Source organism: Bufo gargarizans, chromosome 2, assembly GCF_014858855.1.
Source record: "Bufo gargarizans isolate SCDJY-AF-19 chromosome 2, ASM1485885v1, whole genome shotgun sequence".
Taxonomy (NCBI): Eukaryota; Metazoa; Chordata; class Amphibia; order Anura; family Bufonidae; genus Bufo; species Bufo gargarizans.
In genome coordinates this window covers 343,864,285-343,891,038 of record NC_058081.1, presented here as the reverse complement: position 1 = coordinate 343,891,038, position 26,754 = coordinate 343,864,285, and the positions used below count along the sequence as shown (strand labels likewise).

General features: G+C 44.1%; 1 protein-coding gene across 1 annotated transcript in view; it reads left to right on the top strand.

Annotated features, from left to right (window-relative positions):
- Window positions 1-26,754, top strand: part of LOC122925887 — a 152,968-nt gene that overhangs the window by 97,109 nt on the left and 29,105 nt on the right. The window contains exons 10-14 of the mRNA XM_044277233.1: window positions 9,663-9,791; window positions 22,362-22,538; window positions 23,401-23,551; window positions 24,431-24,555; window positions 25,294-25,427. Of these exons, the coding sequence (XP_044133168.1) occupies window positions 9,663-9,791; window positions 22,362-22,538; window positions 23,401-23,551; window positions 24,431-24,555; window positions 25,294-25,427 (716 nt within the window). The remainder of the gene's footprint in view (window positions 1-9,662; window positions 9,792-22,361; window positions 22,539-23,400; window positions 23,552-24,430; window positions 24,556-25,293; window positions 25,428-26,754) is intronic.

The window sequence follows — 26,754 nt, the reverse complement described above, 5'->3', positions numbered from 1 at the left end:
AGATGTGATTGAAGTATTATATCCTAAACTGTAGCAAGCAAATTAATAACAGCTGCGCTGTTTCTGTAGCTCCCATTCACTGCTATGTGAAGAACTGAAACAGCGAGTGTCGGGCTGCTCTGCTGGTGGTCGGGACTTGGTCTCATTACACCTTAGTAACTTCACCTTAGTAACTTCGAGATGAGACAACCCCTCTAATAAGGCTAGAGCACTTTGCAACGTGACCACATGCACCATCATTATTTGCAATGTGGGTAGCCTGACATTGCGATCTTATGCTGCTCAACTACAGGGCACCATGTAGCCCAGGGGTGTGGCCCCCAGACCCTGCCAGAACACATAATGAAAATGCTAATGGTCGCTTCCATTATGGAAGTGATCATTAGCATGCAGGAGGCATGGGAAGAGGAGAATAGCACTGCATTGGCTGTCCTCACCTTCCCTGGTCTTCTTCTGGTCCTGCTCTGTGTCCTGACACGTACAGTGTAAGACGTAGTGCACATCTAACTGTACAGCTCGGCGGGAAGAAGACCAGGGAGGGTAAGTGAATCTGCCAAGTTGCAGCGCCATCCGGAGCTGGTTAGATAATATATATTTTTTTTTTAACGTCTGACTTGAGGTCTGATTAGATGCTGGGGGGTATGATAGGGGCTGATCTGAGGCTAAAGGAGGGTGGGCAGGGTCTGATCTGAGGCTGGGGAGGGTCTGATGGGGGTCTGATCTGAGGCTGGGGTCTGATCTGAGGCTGTGGAGTCTGATGGGGGTCTTATCTGAGGCTGTGGGTCTGATCTGAGGCTGGGGGTCTGATCTGAGGCTGGGGGGTCTGATGGGGGCTGATCTGAGGCTAGGGAGGGTCTGATGGGGTCTGATCTGAGGCTGGGGGTCTGATGCGGGCTGATCTGAGGCTAGGGAGGGTCTGATCTGAGGCTGGGGGGTCTGATGGTGGCTGATCTGAGGCTGGGAGGTCTGATGCGGGCTGATCTGAGGCTAGGGAGGGTCTGATCTGAGGCTGGGGGGTCTGATGGTGGCTGATCTGAGGCTGGGGTCTGATCTGAGGCTTGGGGTCTGATCTGAGGCTGTGGAGTCTGATGGGGGTCTTATCTGAGGCTGTGGGTCTAATCTGAGGCTGGGGGGTCTGATGGGGGCTGATCTGAGGCTGGAAGGTCTGATGGAGTCTGATCTGAGGTTGATGTAGGCTGGGAAGTCTGATAGGAGGCTGATAGAGGTGTTGGTGCAGATCTGAGGCTGAGAAAGGGATAAAGGCAGGGACAGTCGTAAAGGAAGAGGCAGGGGCAGTGGCAGGGAGAGAGAAAGCTGGGTGAACCTCTCTCTGAACACCCCTGGGTTTAGCTTGGCTGCCATTAATACCAAATAAAGAACTAAATACATTCTGAACTTAAAAATTAGACTGCTATGTGTGGTCAAAATGGTGGCTGTACTATATGTAATATATAGCGCAGGCACCATTTTGTGCTGAAAAAATACAGCGCTCTAGATTTTTTTTTATTGAACCACAGTTTATGCAACTTACTAAGTCAATTATATGTTAGACCAAATATAGCCGTCAAATTTTTAAGTTGAGAATTTTGTATCCATATGGCCCTCGGCAGCAAAAAGGTACCCCACCCCTGATGTAGCCTAATGCTTAAAGGGGATGTCATTTTTAATTTCAATAATTAGATGTAGGTCTGTAGAACAAAAAATAGTGTGTCAGTTTTTTGTTAAATGTTGTAGCTACTTCTTTTTTCATTTTTAAAAATGTTCCTGTGGTTAGCGATATTAGAGACACCCTTCCTGTATAGGCAGAGCAGTAGGGTATGTGTGCTTTACAACTGCAGTGAATGGGAGTGCAATTGACAGAGAAATGTTAGAGATCATTACAGGGTCCATGAAGTGATGGAGTACAGTCCCTTCCCTAGAGACCTGCAAGAGACAGGTTAGCTGCATACAGAGCTCTGTGTGCATAGTGTTACCAACCTGCATTATCTAAGCCTTCAGCAGTACAATACAGTTGTCATTAAATTATTAAAATTGTGATGATTGGCATGTGAATATAATAAAATGCATAGATACCTTTATTTAACAATATGTGGCTGCCATGTTACATGTGAGAAACCGTCTTAGAATGGGAGGGTATTGTTTTGACATAGTACAGTCTTCCTGTTCCCAATTTAGGCTGACTAGCAGCAAAGTTGAGTATGCATGTTGTGCTCAGTCACAGGATTTTGGAGGCACAGGCTGTGGCTGCAGCATCAGTAGCTGGCAAAATCTTTCCTCTTCTTTTCCACAATTATCTACAGTTTCTTTTCCCGGAGAACCACTTTAGCCTGCCCACCTAATGATATCTAATGATAATGAAATGACTCAGATTTTTCTCACATCTGGTGAGTGCTGCCTATTCTTCTTCCACTTCTATGTGAATTATATTGACTGCTTGTACCGCCGATACTGTAGAAAAGAAAGGAGGTACAAGTGAACCTTTGTGTGAATGTTCCGGATTTATTGAGTTGCAGCTGTGCCAGCAGGTCTTTTATACATGACTCATTTATTGTGTTCCAGTCATACAGCAAAGCTAGAGGATTGAGCTACAGGAAATGTTGACCTATTGTAACTGCACTAGCCACAAGTATGAAAACTAGAATATTAAGGGCACAAAGTGACAGATTGTAGTATATTAGGACAGCTGGCATTCTACTTTAAACAAACACTTGCTAAATATTATTTTATACATTTTTGACAAAGTGGTGTGAACCCACTGTGTCACTGAACAGCTTTGGTTTGTGGCTGCTTCTAAAGGCTTTATCTTAGTGGCCCCCTTTAAAGCTATCTGGACTCAACTGCATGGGAATTAGGTCTTACCTCTTAAAGTAGTCCAGTGACAGCTGACCCAGGATGTCAAGAGACACTGGTCCGGGGGTGTGGCCTGAGACCAAGATGGACGGACGTGTCTAGCTGAGCTCCGTCATCGTTGCCCTAACTTTGCCATTATCCTGAACTTACAAACCGCAACCATAACATCCACGGAGGAGAGAAGGTCGGGACGCACCCGCAAAACCGGGATGGCACGGAACAAGGCGCTGTTGACCGCTGAAAAGCTCAAAGAGTTTGCACGGCCTGATTTCCAAGATGGCGCAGGCCCTCGGCCTCCCGGAGTGCCTCTCCAGCTCCCAGTGAGGACCTTGCGCCAGACACCGAACCCTCCCTCAAGCAGGTGACCGATCAATTGCTCCAGGCTATAGCTACCTGTCGCTACTCTCTCTCTGGGAAGATGGAGGAGGTTAAGATTGACATTGGTCTCCTGAGGCTTGACATGCAAAACATGCGTGAATGTATTAAGGAGGTGGAAACCCGTGTGTCCACGGTGGAAGATCAACTGAACCCATTGCTGGCTCGTTTGGCTGACTTGGAAAAGAAAGTGGATTATTGGCAGCAAAAGTGCGACGACTACGAAAATAGCACACGCCACAACAACCTACGTATAGTGGGACTTCCTGAGCGTGCAGAGGGCAGTAACCCATGTGAATTTGTGTCTACATGGCTGCAAGCCACTTTCCCTGACCCCACCTTCTCCTCTGCCTTTATTATTGAAAGGCACATCAAGTACCGGCCAAACCATTGCCTCCTGGAGCACCTCCGCGGCCATTATTGGCGCGACTACTGACGTCTGCAGATCGACATTCACAGTGGTGAAGAGACGTCTCCGGGATTTAAACTTCCCATACTCAATGGCCTACCCAGCCAGGCTATGGGTAGTGGACGGAGTGTCCATCAGATTTTTCCACACTACTGCGGAAGCTGCGGCCTGGCTGGAGGGCAAACCGCGTCCAGCGAGATCCCCGAGATGAACACTCGTCACAAATCCTGGATGCCGTTATTTGTCAAGGATTTCCCCGTTAATCTCTGGGATTTTTGAAGATATGCTTTGACATGTGAATGCTTTGTTCATCTTATATTTTGGTGCTTCTTATGCTTTGTCCTTCTAATATCTGATATTTAATGTTCACTGCATAGCACCTGCTTTTCAGTATTGCGTTATTGTACAATGTTGTTGATCTGTGCTGGCTGTGGTAAAGCAGCACTTATGCCAAGTTTATTTTGTGATATGCTTCAGATAAATCACAGATTTACGAGCTATGATTGTTTGTATAGTGAGGAAGGTTCTCCCTTTATATAGGTGTGCTCGAATAATACAAAGTTGGGGTACAAGTTCTTTACGTACTTCCTTAAGTCCGTTTTAGTGCGAAGGGTTAAGTCAACCAATAGCACACCCCGTATACTGCTTTGCCACACTGGATCTATCACCTTGTATCCTGCTGCATATATGTAATATATGTACTATCATATCATGTGAGATATTTGAAGATGTACAGTACAGACGAAAAGTTTGGACACACCTTCTCATTCAAAGAGTTTTCTTCTTTTCATGACTATGAAAATTGTAGATTCACACTGAAGGCATCAAAACTATGAATTAACACATGTGGAATTATATACATAACAAAAAAGTGTGAAACAACTGAAAATATGTCATATTCTAGGTTCTTTAAAGTAGCCACCTTTTGCTTTGATTAGTGCTTTGCACACTATTGGCATTCTGTTGATGAGCTTCAAGAGGTAGTCACCTGAAATGGTCTTCCAACAGTCTTGAAGGAGTTCCCAGAGATGCTTAGCACTTGTTGGCCCTTTTTCCTTCACTCTGCGGTCCAGCTCACCCCAAACCATCTCGATTGGGTTCAGGTCCGGTGACTGTGGAGGCCAGGTCATCTGGCGCAGCACCCCATCACTCTCCTTTATGGTCAAATAGCCCTTACACAGCCTGGAGGTGTGTTTGGGGTCATTGTCCTGTTGAAAAATAAATGATGGTCCAACTAAACGCAAACCGGATGGAATAGCATGCCGCTGCAAGATGCTGTGGTAGCCATGCTGGTTCAGTATGCCTTCAATTTTGAATAAATCCCCAACAGTGTCACCAGCAAAGCACCCCCACACCATCACACCTCCTCCTCCATGCTTCACGGTGGGAACCAGGCATGTAGAGTCCATCCGTTCACCTTTTCTGCGTCGCACAAAGACACGGTGGTTGGAACCAAAAATCTCAAATTTGGACTCATCAGACCAAAGCACAGATTTCCACTGGTCTAATGTCCATTCCTTGTGTTCTTTAGCCCACAGAAGTCTCTTCTGCTTGTAGCCTGTCCTTAGCAGTGGTTTCCTAGCAAATATTCTACCATGAAGGCCTGGATTCACACAGTCTTCTCTTAACAGTTGTTCTAGAGATGTGTCTGCTGCTAGAACTGTGTGGCATTGACCTGGTCTCTAATCTGAGCTGCTGTTAACCTGCGATTTCTGAGGCTGGTGACTCGGATGAACTTATCCTCCGCAGCAGAGGTGTCCGCATGTGAGCCAGTTTCTTTGTAGCGCTTGATGGTTTTTTGTGACTGCACTTGGGGACACTTTCAAAGTTTTCCCATTTTCCCAATTTTTCGGACTGACTGACCTTCATTTCTTAAAGTAATGATGGCCACTCGTTTTTCTTTACTTAGCTGCTTTTTTCTTGCCATAATACAAATTCTAACAGTCTATTCAGTAGGACTATCAGCTGTGTATCCACCTGACTTCTCCACAACGCAACTGATGGTCCCAACCCCATTTATAAGGCAAGAAATCCCACTTATTAAACCTGACAGGGCACACCTGTGAAGTGAAAACCATTTCAGGTGACTACCTCTTGAAGCTCATCAAGAGAATGCCAAGAGTGTGCAAAGCAGTAATCAAAGAAAAAGGTGGCTACTTTGAAGAACCTAGAATATGACATATTTTCAGTTGTTTCACACTTTTTTGTTATGCATATAATTCCACATGTGTTAATTCATAGTTTTGATGCCTTCAGTGTGAATCTACAATTTCCATAGTCATGAAAATAAAGAAAACTCTTTGAATGAGAAGGTGTGTCCAAACTTTTGGTCTGTACTGTATAACCGGAGGTGGGCGCATGTATTAGAGAGTAAAGAGCGGCATGTCTATTCTAAGATGTTACAATGGCATATATACGGTTAATGTCTTGGAATGTTAGGGGCCTTGGGAGTGTCAGGAAGCGTACCATGGTGTTTTCAGTGGTCGGTTAATTTAACCCTCATAATCTTGTGTCTACCAGGAGGTTGTGTAAGCCCTGGGTTCAATGGTCTCGCCATTCATGTTACTCTAACCTGGCTAGGGGAGTCTCCCTAATGGTGCATAAATACTTAAGATGGGAGGTGGAGAAAATACAGATAGACAATGCGGGAAGGTACATTTTTGTGGCAGCATATATTAATTGCATATTATATGTTATATTGGGGATTTATATCCCTCGCCCCCTCCTCCCTCCAAGTAATTCATCAAGCCATATGTTTCGTGGCTTCATTTCCCTCAGCAAGGATTATTTGTATGGGAGACCTTAACATGACCCTACATCCTTTGCTAGACAGATTCCATGGTGACGAGTGGCCGCGGGGGAGTGCTCAATCAGATTTGTCACTGTCCAAACTGATGACGGAGGTGGGGTGGGAGGACTTATGGCGCCTTAAGCACCCTGATGAACGGTCCTACTCATGTCAGTCAGCTAGTCATAACTCCCTATCCCGCATTGACTATGTATTTGGTGACTCCACTGTGTGCTCACTCCCTTATCAAGTGATGTATGGAGCTAGAGGGGTGTCGGACCATAACCCTATCCTATTGTCCTTGCTGGCTAGTGTTAGGGGCCTGGGACGATCCATGAGAGTACATCCTTTCTGGCTCACACTGTTCCCGCCTTCGAATCGTATACCGGACCAGCTGTCTGTGTTCTTGTCCGACCATGCCTCTTATAATGATAAGTCACTAGTGTGGGAGACGCTGAAGAAGTACTTAAGAGGGTGCTTGAGATTTTATATCTCCTTTATCAAACGTAACTCAGCTAAGCAGGAAAAGGACCTGGCTGTGGAATGTGCTAGGATGAAGAGGCTGTATGTCACGGACCCGACGCCTCAGAATAGGGACAATTGGCTACAAATAGGTAGACAATACCTTACTTTATTACATGAAAAAGCCCATCGCAAAATGTTTTTTACCAAGCAATCTTATTTTGAACTCGGCAACCTGTCTAGCAAGTTGTTAGCTCATATTGTTCACCAGAATCAGGCTTCTCCTGCTATTTTACGTATTCGAGATGAGGGGGGTATTGTGGTAACGGAACTGGAGGCCATAGCTCACCGTTTCTGAGAGTTTTATCAAGACCTGTATGAGGCCCGAGTAGACTATAATACAGAGACAGTTAATACTTACTTGCAAGAATTAGAATATCCCAAACTCTTTGATGAGATGGCTCAATCTTTGGAGGGTCATATATCGGATCAGGAAATATTAGAGGCCATTGAGTCTTTGGTGAATGGGAAATCCCCTGGCCCAGATGGGCTCCCCCTAGAAGTATAGTTTAGGTACATTGACCAATTAACTCCTCGTCTACTACAAATGTATCATGACTCCTTCTCGAAGGGTATCCTGCCGCCTTCACTGTATGAAGCTACCATTGTGATACTCCTTAAATCAGGCAAGGATCCAGTTGATTGTGGATCATACAGGCCCATATCGCTATTAAATTTGGACTATAAAATCTTGGCCAAGATTTTAGCACAGCGATTGAACAGGGTTATTCTAAGCCTTAATTATCCGGATCAGTCTGGTTTCTTGACAGGTAGGTCCACAACGGATAATATCCGTAGAGTACAGGTAGTTACTCAAATAGGCCTTCAATGGGGGAGTCTATGGGCCTTGGCGTCTCTGGACACTGCCAAGGCCTTTGACTCAGTGGAATGGCCAAACCTACTAGCCGCCCTTGAATGCTTTGGGATTGGACCCGCATTTATTAGATGGATATCAATATTGTATAAACAGCCTACAGCTGGTATTCTGGTGAATGATATGTGTTCTGCGAACTTTGATCTGGGCCGTAGGACTAGGCAAGGGTGCCCGTTGTCGCCACCGCTATTTGCCTTAGCGATCGAACCTTTAGCCATCCGCATTAGGTCCAATCCTCAAGGGGATACCTATAGGTGATCAGGAGGACAGAGTGGGACTATACGCGGATGACATGGTCAGATGTTGAATCCACGTTGCCTCAAGCTACTGCTCTTATTGAGACATTTAGTAAATTTTCCGATTTAATGATAAATTGGTCTAAATCTGTTCTATTTCCGCTGTACTCCTTAGGCTACTTTCACACTAGCGTTCGAGCGGATCCGTTCTGAACGGATCCGCTCATATTAATGCAGACGGTGGCTCCGTTCAGAACGGATCCGTCTGCATTATAACTTAGAAAAAGTGTGAAAGTAGCCTGAGCGGATCCGTTCAGACTTTACATTGAAAGTCAATGGGGGACGGATCCGCTTGAAGATTGAGCCATATGGTGTCATCTTCAAGCGGATCCGTCCCCATTGACTTCCATTATAAGTCGGAACGGATCCGCTCGCCTCCGCACGGCCAGGCGGACACCCGAACGCTGCTTGCAGCGTTCAGGTGTCCGCTCACTGAGCGGAGGCTGAGCGCTGGCAGACGGATGCATTCTCAGTGGATCCACCTCCACTGAGAATGCATTAGGGCCAGACGGCTGCGTTTAGGGCCGCTTGTGAGCCCCTTCAAACGGAGCTCACGAGCGGACACCTGAACGCAGGTGTGAAAGGAGCCTTACCCTCATCCTCTCTCAACACCGAGCTACCTATAGTCTCTGAATTTAAGTACCTAGGGATCCATATCACTAAAGATGCGGCCTCTTTTCATAGCCTCAACATACAGCCTCTTCTGAACTATAGTGCAGACAAATTTAGGGTATGGGGTGGTCTCTCATTTTCCGTGCCGGGACGAATAAATCGTTAATTATACTGCCCAAGTGGTTATACGTGTTGGAGCATGCACCCTTTATTGTTGCCACACTTTTTAGTTATGTATATAATTCCACATGTGTTAATTCATAGTTTTTATGCCTTCAGTGTGAATCTACAATTTTCATAGTCATGAAAATAAAGAAAACTCTTTGAATGAGAAGGTGTGTCCAAACTTTTGGTCTGTACTGTATATGGTACTGTTTATGTTCATGAATGTCTTATCGACTTCCATGTATACTGATGTTCTCTGAACTTTTCTGATAATTTGTTCAATAAAACGAGTTAAAAAAAAAGAGACACTAGTCCTTTAGCACAGAAAGGACAGGAAAAATAACAATCAATGAACATGCCAAGGTCAGGGCAAGCAAAGTAAGTTCAATCTGGTAAAAACAGTCCGTTAATACAGGAGTCAGACAGAAGTCAGGCATCAGAGAGTCAAATCCAGTAAGCAGGCAGAAATCAAAAATGGAATAACAGTGCACCTTTGGAGGGACTAGCAAGCTAGCAAACCTATTGCTCTGGCACCCTCCATAAGGGAAGGAAGGGGCCTTAACCACCCAGGGAATGCTACCCATAGGCCGTGGAGATATTTGGATGTTTGTGCTTTATAAGCTGGAGAGTGTGTGTGTGTGCGCCCTAAAAGCAGAGAGCACTGAAGTCATTAGGCAGAGAGGCCACAGAGGGGCAGTTTCGAGCAGGCAAGTTAAAATATCTTTTGTGAAAATAATAAAGTATATATAGATGAATCTAACTTATTTGCAGTTTCAGACAGGGTGGTAATATCAGCGGGTCTTCCAATAGCACAAGAGAAGGCTTATCAGCAGAAGGAGCGGAATGGCTGCTTTTCCAGTTCTGCCAAGCCCCTTTTATTCAGTTACTTACACAGTTTCGGTAAGTGAATTAGCTATATTTGTATAAACTTGCATTTTTTGGAGAAGTAGAAACTGTAAAGATTTTTTTCTTTATATTTTTTTACATATGATTCTCCATACTCCCACCTTGGTTACAGCTAATCATGCATCTTGTGTAAAAAAAAAAAATATATTCTGAGCTTGTATGTCACTTACAGGCCTACAAAGCTCAACATTGTAAGGAAATATCATGGTCACCTTCTGGAAACACAACCAGCAAACTGAAATTTCTACCAGTCTTCCTTAAAGAGGACCTGTAACCCCACCTGACATGCCTGTTTTAATGCATTCATGTAATAACAATCCTGGAACATCTATTGTAATGGCACTATATTGTATGATTCCTTGTGTGAATGAATAGCTAGCAGTCTGCAGTAAGGGTACAGAGGGGCGGTAACCAGTTGGGGGGGTGTACCTACACAGTCTGAAAATGGCAGCCTGATTGGATAGAGTCAGTCTGTGCAGGTACTCCCCCCCCCCCCCCCCCCCCAACTGGTTACCACCCATCTGTACCCTTACTGAAGGCTAATAGCAATTAATTCATAACTTCTAGTAGAAATAATAAAGGAATGGCAAAACATACAGACGTAAGAATAGATGCTCCAGAATTGGTATTACATTGGGGATGTATGAAGCTATTAAAACAGGCATATCAGAAGAGGGGACAGGTCCTCTTTAACCACTCCAGTTGGGCGGAAGCTAAGACTAACCCCTAGGTCCTCCACCAGAGCCTGCCGCAAGGCCAGATGAAATGAGTGCAGCATAGTGCGGGTACCAGGTTCCTTTTAAATAACCCGCCTAGTACTGGGATTTTACGCTGAGTAGAGGTCGCAATAACGCCTGTACAAGCGTCACAGACGTCTGCTCAGGTTACTCTATGAAGAAAGATTCTACGCATGATCGTTTTCTAGCCTGAAGTGCTATATCAACAGTCTGCGAAGTCTGGCAAAACCCTCCATTCTAGCCTGAGGTCTAGGAAGCCCTGCCCCTCATTGACTTCTCCATACTAAAGAGCACATTACGGTTACAGGACCTGTGGTGATGTCACAGTCATGTGAGTAGCCACATGTGTGGGAGGTGTTAAAGGGCTTCTGTCACCCCACTAAACTCATTTTTCTTTTTGGGGGTACTTATAATCCCTATCCTGCGATATAGCTATACATCATGATGTTAATCATTTTCGTTCTGTAGATATGTAAAAAAACATACTTTTATAATATGCTAATTACCTATCTAGGCAGAAAATGAAAAACAAAAAAATTGTGGCAATTCTGGAGGAGCTGCTCAGCCCATGACACTGTGGTGTGTCTTTTATTAGGGGAGCAGCCCGACCGCATGTGGACCGCAGTAATCGACTAACCCCAGCAAAATATGCATACAATGGAGGATATCGGCGCGGTCCACATGCACCACAAGAGCAAACTACACAGAATGTAGCAATCATATAGAACACACAGAGAGAATGCACCAAACAGATATAACACTGACTATGCTGGCAAGACATAAATGCAGGTATTAAAAGCTGAGACTTTTGCCAATATGTTCCAGTCATGGATATATCGGAGCCCATCATGCACCACGTCACGGTTCTCAGCATGGCAAGGGGCCCTAACCACTGCTCTAACTATGGTGTGAACACGGTCTGGGGATGATATAATTCAGCTCACAGCCAAGCTCCCCACAATTGCCCAGCATGAATACTGCGGTTGTGCGATGTGGATGAAGCCAGGCCGCGAGCCACACCCACACCAGACCATGTGATGGAGGTTACCAGGTGCAAAAGAGTGTTAGAGTGCCAAGTAAAGGCAAACACACTCAAATCTAGCAAGGCAGAAAATGAAAAACAAAAAAATTGTGGCAATTCTGGAGGAGCTGCTCAGCCCATGACACTGTGGCGTGTCTTTTATTAGGGGAGCAGCCCGACCGCATGTGGACCGCAGTAATCGACTAACCCCAGCAAAATATGCATACAATGGAGGATATCGGCGCGGTCCACATGCACCACAAGAGCAAACTACACAGAATGTAGCAATCATATAGAACACACAGAGAGAATGCACCAAACAGATATAACACTGACTATGCTGGCAAGACATAAATGCAGGGCGTCTACTTGCTGGTAGCAGCCGCAAAAAAACGCCCCCTCCTCCTGTTGATTGACAGGGCCAGACGCGATCTCCTCCTCCGGCTGGCCCTGTCAGCATTTCAAAAATCGCGCGCCTGTGTTGATTCGGCGCAGAGGCTCGCCTCCTCAGCACTCCCTCAGTGCACCTGCGCCGATGACGTCACCAAAAGAGAAGACGTCATGGCTTCGTGAGGGATCGATCACGTCAAACAAATTTAATCAGTTTCTATGAGGAGGTAAGTTCTAGACTTGACAGCGGCGAATCAATGGATGTCGTGTATCTGGACTTCTCCAAAGCATTTGACACTGTACCACATAAAAGGTTAGTATATAAAATGAGAATGCTCGGACTGGGAGAAAACGTCTGTAAGTGGGTAAGTAACTGGCTCAGTGATAGAAAACAGAGGGTGGTTATTAGTGGTACACACTCAGATTGGGTCACTGTCACTAGTGGAGTACCTCAGGGGTCAGTATTGGGCCCTATTCTCTTCAATATATTTATAATGATCTTGTAGAAGGCTTGCATAGTAAAATATCAATTTTCGCAGATGACACTAAACTGTGTAAAGTAATTAACACTGATGAGGACAGTATACTACTACAGAGGGATCTGGATAGACTGGAGGCTTGGGCAGATAAGTGGCAGATGGGGTTTAACACTGACAAATGTAAAGTTATGCACATGGGAAGGAATAATGCAAGTCACCCGTACGTCTGAATGGAGCCTTACAGGGGGGTGATCAATGACAGGCGGGTGATCACCCATATACACTCCCTGATCACCCCCTGTCATTGATCACCCCCCTGTCATTGATCACTCCCCTGTAAGGCTCCATTCAGACGTCCGCATGATTTTTACGGATCCATGGATACATGGATCGGATCCGCAAAACACATGCGGACGTCTGAATGGAGCCTTACAGGGGGTGATCAATGACAGGCGGGTGATCACCCATATACACTCCCTGATCACCCCCCTGTCATTGATAACCCCCCTGTAAGGCTCCATTCAGACGTCCGCATGCGTTTTGTGGATCCGATCCATGTATCCATGTATCCGTAAAAAATCATGCGGATGTCTGAATGGAGCCTTACAGGGGGGGTGATCAGTGACAGGGGGGTGATCACCCTGATTACCCTGATCACCCCCTGTCATTGATAACCCCCCTGTAAGGCTCCATTCAGACGTCCGCATGCGTTTTGTGGATCCGATCCATGTATCCATGGATCCGTAAAAAATCATGCGGATGTCTGAATGGAGCCTTACAGGGGGGGTGATCAGTGACAGGGGGGTGATCACCCTGATTACCCTGATCACCCCCTGTCATTGATAACCCCCCTGTAAGGCTCCATTCAGACGTCCGCATGCGTTTTGTGGATCCGATCCATGTATCCATGGATCCGTAAAAAATCATGCGGATGTCTGAATGGAGCCTTACAGGGGGGGTGATCAGTGACAGGGGGGTGATCACCCTGATTACCCTGATCACCCCCTGTCATTGATAACCCCCCTGTAAGGCTCCATTCAGACATCCGCATGCGTTTTGTGGATCCGATCCATGTATCCATGGATCCTGTAAAAAATCATGCGGATGTCTGAATGGAGCCTTACAGGGGGGGTGATCAGTGACAGGGGGGTGATCACCCTGATTACCCTGATCACCCCCTGTCATTGATAACCCCCCTGTAAGGCTCCATTCAGACGTCCGCATGCGTTTTGTGGATCCGATCCATGGATCCGTAAAAAATCATGCGGATGTCTGAATGGAGCCTTACAGGGGGGGTGATCAGTGACAGGGGGGTGATCACCCTGATTACCCTGATCACCCCCTGTCATTGATAACCCCCCTGTAAGGCTCCATTCAGACGTTCGCATGCGTTTTGTGGATCCGATCCATGTATCCATGGATCCGTAAAAAATCATGCGGATGTCTGAATGGAGCCTTACAGGGGGGGTGATCAGTGACAGGGGGGTGATCACCCTGATTACCCCCTGTCATTGATAACCCCCCTGTAAGGCTCCATTCAGACGTCCGCATGTGTTTTGTGGATCCGATCCATGTATCCATGGATCCGTAAAAAATCATGCGGATGTCTGAATGGAGCCTTACAGGAGGGGTGATCATTGACAGGGGGGTGATCACCCTGATCATCCCCTGTCATTGATAACCCCCCTGTAAGGCTCCATTCAGACGTCCGCATGCGTTTTGTGGATCCGATCCATGTATCCATGGATCCGTAAAAAATCATGCGGATGTCTGAATGGAGCCTTACAGGAGGGGTGATCAGTGACAGGGGGGTGATCACCCTGATCACCCCCTGTCATTGATAACCCCCCTGTAAGGCTCCATTCAGACTTCCGCATGTGTTTTGTGGATCCGATCCATGTATCCATGGATCCGTAAAAATCATGCAGGACGTCTGAATGGAGCCTTACAGGGGGGTGATCAATGACAGGCGGGTGATCATCCATATACACTCCCTGATCACCCCCTGTCATTGATCACCCCCCTGTCATTGATCACCCCCCTGTAAGGCTCCATTCAGACGTCCGCATGATTTTTACGGATCCATGGATACATGGATCGGATCCACAAAACACATGCGGACGTCTGAATGGAGCCTTACAGGGGGGGTGATCAGTGACAGGGGGGTGATCACCCTGATCACCCCCTGTCATTGATAACCCCCCTGTAAGGCTGCATTCAGACGTCCGCATGTGTTTTGTGGATCCGATCCATGTATCCATGGATCCGTAAAAAATCATGCGGATGTCTGAATGGAGCCTTACAGGGGGGGTGATCAGTGACAGGGGGGTGATCACCCTGATCACCCCCTGTCATTGATAACCCCCCTGTAAGGCTCCATTCAGACGTCCGCATGTGTTTTGTGGATCCGATCCATGTATCCATGGATCCGTAAAAAATCATGCGGATGTCTGAATGGAACCTTACAGGGGGGTGATCAATGACAGGGGGGTGATCAGGGAGTCTATATGGGTGATCACCCCCCTGTCATTGATCACCCCCCCCCCCCCCCCCCCCCTGGTAAGGCTCCATTCAGACATTTTTTTTGGCACAAGTTAGCGGAAATTTTTTGTTTGTTTTTGTTTTTTCTTACAAAGTCTCATATTCTACTAACTTGTGTCAAAAAATAAAATCTCACATGAACTCACCATACCCCTCACGGAATCCAAATGCGTAAACATTTTTAGACATTTATATTCCAGACTTCTTCTCACGCTTTAGGGCCCCTAAAAAGCCAGGGCAGTATAAATACCCCACATGTGACCCCATTTCGGAAAGAAGACACCCCAAGGTATTCCGTGAGGGGCATATTGAGTCCATGAAAGATTGAAATTTTTGTCCTAAGTTAGCGGAAAGTGAGACTTTGTGAGAAAAAAACAAAAAAAAATCAATATCCGCTAACTTATGCAAAAAAAAAAAAAATTCTAGGAACTCGCCATGCCCCTCATTGAATACCTTGGGGTGTCTTCTTTCCAAAGTGGGGTCACATGTGGGGTATTTATACTGCCCTGGCTTTTTAGGGGCCCGAAAGTGTGAGAAGAAGTCTGGGATCCAAATGTCTAAAAATGCCCTCCTAAAAAGAATTTGGGCCCCTTTGCGCATCTAGGCTGCAAAAAAGTGTCACACATGTGGTATCGCCGTACTCAGGAGAAGTTGGGGAATGTGTTTTGGGGTGTCATTTTACATATACCCATGCTGGGTGAGAAAAATATCTTGGTCAAATGCCAACTTTGTATAAAAAAATGGGAAAAGTTGTCTTTTGCCAAGATATTTCTCTCACCCAGCATGGGTATATGTAAAATGACCCCCCAAAACACATTGCCCAACTTCTCCTGAGTACGGCGATACCACATGTGTGACACTTTTTTGCAGCCAAGGTGGGCAAAGGGGCACATATTCCAAAGTGCACCTTTCGGATTTCGCAGGCCATTTTTTACACATTTTGATTGCAAGGTACTTCTTACACATTTGGGCCCCTAAATTGCCAGGGCAGTATAACTACGCCACAAGTGACCCCATTTTGGAAAGAAGATACCCCAAGGTATTCCGTGAGGGGCACGGCGAGTTCCTAGAATTTTTTATTTTTTGTCACAAGTTAGCGGAAAATGATGATTTTTCTTTTTTTTTCTTTTTTCCTTACAAAGTCTCATATTCCACTAACTTGCGACAAAAAATAAAAAATTCGAGGAACTCGCCATGCCCCTCACGGAATACCTTGGGGTGTCTTCTTTCCAAAATGGGGTCACTTGTGGCGTAGTTATACTGCCCTGGCAATTTAGGGGCCCAAATGTGTGAGAAGAACTTTGCAATCAAAATGTGTACAAAATGCCCTGCAAAATCCGAAAGGTGCACTTTGGAATATGTGCCCCTTTGCCCACCTTGGCAGCAAAAAAGTGTGACACATCTGGTATCACCGTACTCAGGAGAAGTTGGGCAATGTGTTTTGGGGTGTCATTTTACATATACCCATGCTGGGTGAGAAAAATATCTTGGTCAAATGCCAACTTTGTATAAAAAAATGGGAAAAGTTGTCTTTTGCCAAGATATTTCTCTCACCCAGCATGGGTATATGTAAAATGACACCCCAAAACACATTCCCCAACTTCTCCTGAGTACGGCGATACCAGATGTGTGACACTTTTTTGATGCCAAGGTGGGCAAAGGGGCACATATTCCAAAGTGCACCTTTCGGATTTCACCGGTCATTTTTTACAGATTTTGATTGCAAAGTACTTCTCACACATTTGGGCCCCTAAATTGCCAGGGCAGTATAACTACCCCACAAGTGACCCCATTTTGGAAAGAAGACACCCCAAGGTATTCCGTGAGGGGCATGGCGAGTTCCTCTAGTATTTTTTATTTTTTGTCGCAAGTTAGTGGAAAATGAGACTTTGTAAGGAAAAAAGAGAAAAAAAAAAAAATCATCATTTTCCGCTAACTTGTGACAAAAAATAAAAAATTCTAGGAACTCGCCATGCCCCTCACGGAATACCTTGGGGTGTCTTCTTTCCAAAATGGGGTCACTTGTGGCGTAGTTATACTGCCCTGGCAATTTAGGGGCCCAAATGTGTAAGAAGTACCTTGCAATCAAAATGTGTAAAAAATGGCCTGCGAAATCCGAAAGGTGCACTTTGGAATATGTGCCCCTTTACCCACCTTGGCAGCAAAAAAGTGTGACACATCTGGTATCGCCGTACTCAGGAGAAGTTGGGGAATGTGTTTTGGGGTGTCATTTTACATATACCCATGCTGGATGAGAGAAATATCTTGGCAAAATACAACTTTTCCCATTTTTTTATACAAAGTTGGCATTTGACCAAGATATTTTTCTCACCCAGCATGGGTATATGTAAAATGACACCCCAAAACACATTCCCCAACTTCTCCTGAGTACGGCGATACCAGATGTGTGACACTTTTTTGCTGCCAAGGTGGGCAAAGGGGTACATATTCCAAAGTGCACCTTTTGGATTTCACCGGTCATTTTTTACTCATTTTGATTGCAAAGTTCTTCTCACACATTTGGGCCCCTAAATTGCCAGGGCAGTATAACTACCCCACAAGTGACCCCATTTTGGAAAGAAGCCACCCCAAGGTATTCTGTGAGGGGCATGGTGAGTTCCTAGAATTTTTTATTTTTTGTCGCACGTTAGTGGAATATGAGACTTTGTAAGAAAAAATAAAAAAAATAAAATCATCATCATTTTCCGCTAACTTGTGACAAAAAAATAAAAAGTTCTATGAACTCACTATGCCCATCAGCGAATACCTTAGGGTGTCTACTTTCCGAAATGGGGTCATTTGTGGGGGTTTTCTACTGTCTGGGCATTGTAGAACCTCAGGAAACATGACAGGTGCTCAGAAAGTCAGAGCTGTTTCAAAAAGCGGAAATTCACATTTTTGTACCATAGTTTGTAAATGCTATAACTTTTACCCAAACAATTTTTTTTTTTTGCCCAAACATTTTTTTTTTATCAAAGACATGTAGAACAATAAATTTGGCGAAAAATTTATATATGGATGTCGTTTTTTTTGCAAAATTTTACAGCTGAAAGTGAAAAATGTCATTTTTTTGCAAAAAAATCGTTACATTTTGATTAATAACAAAAAAAGTAAAAATGCCAGCAGCAATGAAATACCACCAAATGAAAGCTCTATTAGTGAGAAGAAAAGGAGGTAAAATTCATTTGGGTGGTAATTTGCATGACCGAGCGATAAACGGTGAAAGGAGTGTAGTGCCGAAGTGTAAAAAGTGCTCTGGTCATGAAGGGGGTTTCACCTAGCGGGGCTGAAGTGGTTAAGGGAACACATGAGGTTTTGCATAGGACTGTGCTGGAGAATCTGAAGGTACTTTTGGGGTCATTTATCAAGCTAGTGTAAAGTAGAACTGGCCTAGTTGCCCATAGCAGCCAATCAGATCCCACCTATTATTTTGGACAGCTCCTTTGGAAAATGAAAGGAGCAATCTGATTGGTTGATATGGGCAACTAAGCTAGTTTTACTTTACACCAGTTTGATAAATGACCCCACTTATGGAGCACGTGTATAAAGCAGGACTAGGTAAGTGTGATGAGCCTATTGCAAAACTTTCTGTGTGTAATGTGCATATAGTAGAGTTAGAGTTATCTGTGTTAAGAGCATGTAGTAGAGCAGTGTATGTAATGTGCATATCGCATAGCTATTTATGTAATGGGCATGTAACAGAGCTACGTATCAAGCTTTGTTATTGGTAAGGAGGCTGCTAATTTGTCAGTTTTGGCAGGCTATCAGGCCATTTGCTGCGCCACTCTGAGACCACTGCGGAGGACGCCTGTGCCAGTGGAGTGGTGTCCTGGTGCGGTAAGCAGCTTCTTGTAAGAGGTGCTGTGGGCACTAATGGATGGGGTGACTGGGTCAGAGGTGAATACACAGCAGGAACTGGGCAGTTATAGCCAAATAATTACAGAGTAGTCTTGGGAGCACTTTTTATGGCTCTGTTATGGGGACACTGTATATGGAATCACCATGTCTGACTCTATAATGAGGCAGCTGCAAATGGAAGCACTGTGTATGGCAGTATTATGTCGGCATCTAGCTCTGTTATGGCGGCAGTGGTCTTTTGTTTAGTGTATTATGTTGGATAAATTTGCTATTTATGTATGGAAGACATTATAGAAGGAATAGTAATGGTTTCTCTGCATAAATAGCAACCTCATAACATTATGTAGGCCTGTGTATTATATATATGAATTACTTCAAAATTTGTACTCTTCCTTGGCTAAAAGTGCTCCTCAAAATTATTTTCACTCTTCCAGAAAAAAATGTAGTGCAACCTCCGACGCCAAGACAGGAATCTTACTGGTTTGGCTCCCAGCCTCACTGATGGGTCGAGCAGCCAGTGCCTTCTGCCACAATAATACACAGAATTTTGGCTGGGTATAATCTTCACAGTACCCTTCTTCTGTGAGATGCCTCTGCATCCTTACATTTAGGGCCAGGGTTAAGTGGAGACTTTTTATGAAAAGATCAGACCAGATGAGCTGCATGTACAGATCGGACTGGCACCCAAAAACGTTCTTCAGGTCCACAATCCATTAGGTAATGAAGGGATGACTGTATGAGAATCAACAACATGTTGCACTTCATGCTCTATGTCTCCCTCCACCTGAATAGGAGGGGGTCCCCTAAGGTGTAGTCACAGGCGAAATATATCTCACGTTTTTTTTTTTTGATATGCAGTTTTTGCCTGCTTCTTTGTGAATGTAATAAAAACTTGCAGAAAAAGTTTTTGCAATCTGCAGTGCTTTTTCATGCCTGTAAATTCAGCCAAATGCTGGAGTGAAATGAGAGCAAAGGCTACTTTCACTCTTGCGGCAGAGTGATTCGGCAAGCAGTTCTGTCGCTGGAACTGCCTGCCGGATCAGGCAATCTGCATGCAAACGAACAGCATTTGTAGACGGATCCGGATCCGTCTCACAAATGCATTGCAAGAACTGATCTGTCTCTCCGTTTGTCATACAGACAAACGTATCAGTTTCAATTTTTTTTCACATTTTTACCAGTCTGTGCATGCGCAGACCGGAAGGACCGATCTGGCATTCCGGTATTTTTAATGCCAGATCCGGCACTTATACATTTCAATGTAAATTAATGCCAAGTCCGGCATGCCGGCAACTCATCCAAAATTTAGGACAGAGAGAACGCCGTTCAGTGACTGAACTGATGCATCCTGAACAAATTTCTCTCCATTCAGAATGCATGGGGATAAAACTGATCAGTTCTTTTCCGGTATTGAGCCTCTAGGACGGAACTCTATGTCAGGAAAAGAAAAACGCTAGTGTAAAAGTACCCTAAGTAAACTGCTAAAATGACACAAGTTGCAATGTAAAAACAATATGAAAGTTCTACTTCTCCAAGTTAGGCTGAGTTCACACGGGTGAGATTTCCACGCGTGAGGTGAACGCATTGCACCCGCACTGAATCCGGACCCATTCACTTCTATGGGGCTGTGCAGATGATCGGTGATTTTCACGCATTACTTGTGCGTTACGTGAAAATCGCAGCATGCTCTATATTGTGCGTTTATCACGCAACGCAGGCCCCATAGTAGTGAATGGGGCAGCGTGAAAATCGCAAGAATCCGCAAGAAAGTGCAGATGCGGTGCGATTTTCACGCATGGTTGCTATGATGACAGTCTATTCACTATATTATTTTCCCTTATAACATGGTTATAAGGGAAAATAATAGCATTCTTTAATACAGAATGCTTAGTAGAAGGTCAATTGAGGGTTAAATGTTTTTAAAAAAATTAACTCACCTCCTCCTCTTGATCACATAGTTGCCGATTTCTTCTTACTTCTTTAATCATGAGCTGCCGGCTAAAGGACCTGTGGTGACGTCACATCACAAGGTCCAATCACGTAATCAATTGGAGGAGGTGAGTTAATTTTTTATTATTTTTTAACCCTCAATTGACTATGTACTATGCATTCTGTATTAAAGAATGCTATTATTTTCCCTTATAACCATGTTATAAGGGAAAATAATTACATCTACACAACCTTGAACCCAAACCTGAACCTCAGTGAAGAAATTCGGGTCTGGGTATCACATTCAGTTTTTTTATCACGCGAGTGCAAAATGCATTGCACCCGCGCGATAAAAACTGAACTACGGAACATAATCACAGTCAAAACTGACTACAATTGTGTACCTACTCGCGCAGGTTTGCCGCAATACACCCGGGACGCATCCTGAACAAATCCGTCACGTCCGTGTGAACCCAGCCTTAAGCGTGGGATTTTATACTTTTATTGTAATCGTTTTTTAGTTAGGAATTGGACCTTTCCACTTAAAAAGTGGTTTAAGACTATTTCCCTCTGTTTCTAGTTTCTTTGTTAGAACCTTTTCCTACCTCTCTGGTCATTGAGTAAGCCTTCTCTCATGAAATATATTAGGCTACTTTCTCACCAGCATTCTTGTTGGATCCGTCATGGATCAGCCAAAAACGCTTCCGTTACTGATAATACAACCACCTACCTCCGTCATGAACGGATCCCGTTGTATTATCTTTAACATAGCCAAGACAGATCCACCATGAACTCCATTGAAAGTCAATAGGGGACGGATCCGTTTTCTATTGTGTCAGAGAAAACTGATCCGTTTTCTATTGTGTCAGAGAAAACGGATCCGTCCTGACACACAATGTAAGGCAATGGCGACGGATCCATTTTCTGGTTCATTTCATTTCGTTCATTTTTTTCCACATTGGCAATGAATGGGGACAAAACGGAAGTGTTTTCCCCCGCTATTGAGATCCTATGACTGATCTCAAAAGCGGAAAGGGAAACCACAAGTTTAAAAGTAGCCTTAGGCTACTTTCACACCTGCGTTCAGATGTCCGCTCGTGAGCTCCGTTTAAAGGGGCTCACAAGCGGCCCTGAACGCAGCCGCCTGGCCCTAATGCATTCTCAGGGGAGGCGGATCCACTGAGAATGCATCCGCCTGCCAGCGCTCAGCCTCCGCTCCGCTCAGTGAGCAGACACCTGATCGCTGCAAGCAGCGTTCGGGTGTCCGCCTGGCCGTGCGGAGGCGAGCGGATCCGTTCCGACTTATAATTGAAGTCAATGGGGACGGATCCGCTTGAAGATGACACCATATGGCTCAATCTTCAAGCGGATCCGTCCCCCATTGACTTTCAATGTAAAGTCGGAACGGATCCGCTCAGGCTACTTTCACACTTAGAAATTTTTCTAAGTTATAATGCAGACGGATCCGTTCTGAACGGAGCCACCGTCTGCATTATATGATCGGATCCGTTCAGAACGGATCCGCTCGAACGCTAGTGTGAAAGTAGCCTTAATCGGTTGTTTAGAAATGCATTATTTTTCACTGTATGTTCATGTATTTGCATTTTAGCCAAGCTGATGCTCTGGGAGATGGCTGCATTCATCAAGACAAATTTAAAGAACTCCTTGAGAAAACAGTTCAAACTCAACTCACGCCAGAGCAAGTCAAAAGCTTTGCTGTTCTTCTTGGAGAAGAGGGTTCCACTTCTATACCTTTTATGAAGTTTTTTGTTCTTATTCAAGACAGGTAGATCTTAATCTGTGATCACACCGCTGCTTATTTATTAACAAACTGACAATTGCAGAAATGCTTCACCTTTGTATTCTATAAAAAAAAAAAAATCTTTGAATGATGAATCTTTCAGAAACCCCAGGGTTAAGAAATTTCTCCAAGTATTTTCTACAAGATGGCGGCTGCCTTCATCTTATTTTGCTTTAGTTTTTAAATGTATATATGTAAAAGATTATAGTATACTTTCTTTGATGTGTCACCGCTGCCTCTACAATGCATCAGTGTGTAATAGCAATGCCCATAGATGCACCTTGTTCTGCAGCATTGAAGCCCGGTCCTGTGACGCTACTTTTTTTTTCCGTGATGTTAGATGGTTAACACAGTGGTCCACATTTACTTTTGTGAGTGCATTTAGATTTTGGTATGAATTACACCAAAATGTGATGTAATTTGGCACATCAAGGTTTACAGAAATGATGTGCACCTAGTGGATATAGTTTAATGGTAAAAAGGTGGGCTTCACAGGAAAGGTGACAATTTGCAGTAATTGCAAATGTGTTTTCCCTTAGTCCTAACAGCAGCACAAGTGGGGAGTTATCCCCTGTGAAACTGGTAGGACAGGTGGAATTTTTATTGATTAAAATAGTTGCTAAGCAAATTTACCCTTCCGGCTTTCATCTCTCCACATTGAAGATACCTAAACATGCTGCTGATCATATAGGTGTATGGGGGGTTAATGGAGATAGCCAGGTGCACAGCCGTTGAAGGGGTTTGGAGGCATTGAAACTAAAGAACCATAGAAAGGTTTCTAAGATATTTTATTTAATTTACCACTGTGCATTTGTTTCCTTTCAATATTATCATTTTGTCATGTAAGGCCTTCAACATTTGAGCTAAAGGAAGAAGTGGAACGATGTTCATCCCTGATTAAAGTCCATTATCGCATTGACAAAATTCGTTATCGAAAAAGTTTTGAAATGGATTTATCAAGATATACTCATGCACAAACCTCAAGAAAGTTACCAGAGGTAATTCCAGCATATATTTCCATACTGTAGCTCAACATTTTTCTTGTTTTGGCTTCCATCAAAATGGTATCCGTACAGAGAAACGTGAAAGTCTTTTTCCTAGAATAAATTCAAGTAGACTTTTCATTTGCAGAGAAAAATGTTATGCAGTACTTAGAGTTCTTCTTCAGTATACTTGTTTACTGGACTCTTCATCTTTGTAGAGCTATCTAGAGTTCTATATTATTCAGTCTTAAGAGAAACCAAAAGCATAGCAATATGTATAGATGATGGCAGCTTCTCATTTATGGACAGTAATCAATCCTGAGACTAGAGTACGGGCATTCATTTCATAGACACCTACTTAGGAAATAGCAGCTAGAAAGCAATATAAAATAACTTCAAGTCTTGGTCATTGCCTTTCCCTATAAGGGTCCATTCTCACGTCCGCAAAACGAGTCCGCATCCGTTCTGCAATTTTGCAGAACGGGTGCGGACTAATTCATTTTCAATGGGGCCACAAAAGATGCAGACAGCACACAGTGTGCTGTCCGTATCTGCACTTCCGTTCCGTGGCCCTGCTAAAAAATTGAACATGTCCTATTCTTGTCCGCAGACACTGACAAGGAAAGGCATTTCTATCATAGTGCTGGCCATGTGCGGTCCGCAAAATTCGAAACACACATGGCCAGTGTCCGTGTTTTGCAGATCCGCAATTTGAAGACCGCAAAACAGTTGCAGACATGTGAATGGACCCTAACTCTACTGACTGTGTACCCTGCTTCTGAGACTACTATTAAGTAAATAACAATTACAGCCTTCTGCATGTCTCCCATAAATATTTGATACTGACACAAAATAGCAATTTGTTAATGTGGAATATTTTTCTCCATAATGTAGATACATTTGATGGTCTGGGATCTTCTCCAGCATAAATTCTGGCAGTTCTGCCGATCTTTCATCAGTGAATGTAGGAATGATGAATGTAGTGCAGACAAGGAGAAACTTGATGCAGTGTTTATTCGGTAAGCCTTTGAGAAGCTAACAGTAAAACTTGGTCAGGGGTCCTCCACAACATAGCAGCATGTGCTGTCCATTTAAAAGTAGGGATGGGAAATGATTTCAGCCTGCCCGAAGATGCTTAGCAGACAAAGTAGACAACAAATGTTGGTCAGAATATAGATTATAGTGCTCTACCAGTCCCATGCTGATTTTATAGAAAGTGAGGTGGCTAGTAAAGTTTATAATGTAACTAGAAACTGTATCACTGCCTATCGTGGCAAACACATGAAATGTTTATACAGTAGTCACTTAGGTCTCATGCACATTATTATTATTTATTATTAAAGCGCCATTAATTCCATAGCGCTGTACATGTGATAAGGGGTGCACATACATAATACAGACAATTGCACTAAGCATGAACAAGACGAGTTACAAACTGGTACAGAAGGAGAGAGGGCCTACAATCTATATGGTATGGGAGACGGACTCATGAACTTGTTTTATTTCCGTGTCCGTTCCGTTTCTTTTGCAGCACACAACCATTCACTTCAGTGGGGCTGCAAAAAAAATGGAAATGACTGTGTGCATCCCATGTCCATATGGCCATTCCGCAAAAAACATCCAACTGTAGAGTGCATGAGCCCTTAATTTGCTGATAAAAACAGGAAAACTTCTAAATTAGATGAGTGGACTGTTACTTGTGCATCTTCCCCACTAGAGGGCACTGTTCCCTAAGAATGCTGCATTGCATTTTGCAGAATGAACTGTATTCTGCTACCTGAAGAATTGGAAACCCTGTGGCGCAGCTTACCAGTAACTTACCCTGTTGAATCTATCTCCTTGCAAAAGCTGCTTTCATATTTTGTGAATATGAGAAGACCAAAGGATTTTGGTAAGATGCAATCATGAAGGAATTTGTCACCATGAAATTCACTGTTAAATGAGGCACTATGCCTTGCAGAGCAAGCTCAATGACCTCTGCAAAGATTACCGTGCATGCCTAGAAAACTCTCCCATAGAAGTCAATGAGGTCCCCTGTTGTCGATTGTGTCTATGGACCATGGGGCTGCCATAAATCAATTTTCTTAATGCTTTCTAGATGCTGTTAAGAACAGCTCAGGCAAGATGACCGTCCCCATAATCATGTTCAGTAAATAAAATAAAGAAATCTGCAATCAGAAAATTAAAAAAAAATTAGAACTAAAGCATATGTGTTGCTCTGGTTTTAACTGGCAGATAAAATTTTTGCTGACACATTTCAGTTAACTGCTCATTTTCATATGGATTAAACATATTATTTTCCAGAATGAAGCAACAGATTACCGAGTTAAAAGGGATGAACATTTAGTTCAGCCAGCCCTACAAGGAACTGTGCTGGTTTTAACATTGAACGTCATGGTGATAGACTCCCTTTATTAGAAATAATCAACCAACATGCAAACAAATCTAGCCCATTAGAGGGGTACTATGGTAGGTAAAAGTTATCCCCTTTGAATCCAGAGGAAAAAAAAGCTGTCTGGTTTGAGAGCTGCATTTATACAAGCAGGCAAATAACGCGAGTTTGAGAGTTTTCGCATGTTTGAGTGTGTGACTTTAGATCACGTGACTTGAGATTCAGGGACTTTAGGAGGGGACTACAGTAAGTTAGATTCTTATCAATGCACTATATTGTATTTTTCTCTTTTCTTGCGTGATCCCCATTTAATATGTGTTCCATTATTTACAGCGCAGTCAAGTGCACATCTTGTCTAATGTATGCAGTCCTGGAACAGCCATTTAAGGGCGCATATCTTTGTTCAAAATGTGAATCGCACATCGAGTATCTAAAATGGGCGAGTTTCAACCCTAAGAGGCGTTGACAATTTGGGAAAGAGTTTGCTGCTCAATGAGCAAGTACTCTATGGGGTAGATGTGGGGGAGGGTGGTAGCGAGGAGGCTCAGGAAAGTGAGGTAGCTAGCTGGATAACAGTTAGAAAGCAAGGTAGGGGGAAGAGTGCCAGGGAGGCTAGTCCTGATCTGACACACCCCAACAAGTTTGCACAGTTGGCAGATGAGGGGGATGTCAGTTCAGAGAGAGCACTGCTGCAGCCAGACACTTCCTCTGCCAGTCAGGGGAATGTCAGCTCCAGTAAGCAGGGAACCAGCAGAGCAGGGCAGGTCAGACAGGTGAACTCAATTATTAGGGGTACAGATAGGGCAATCTGTCACAAAGACCGGGA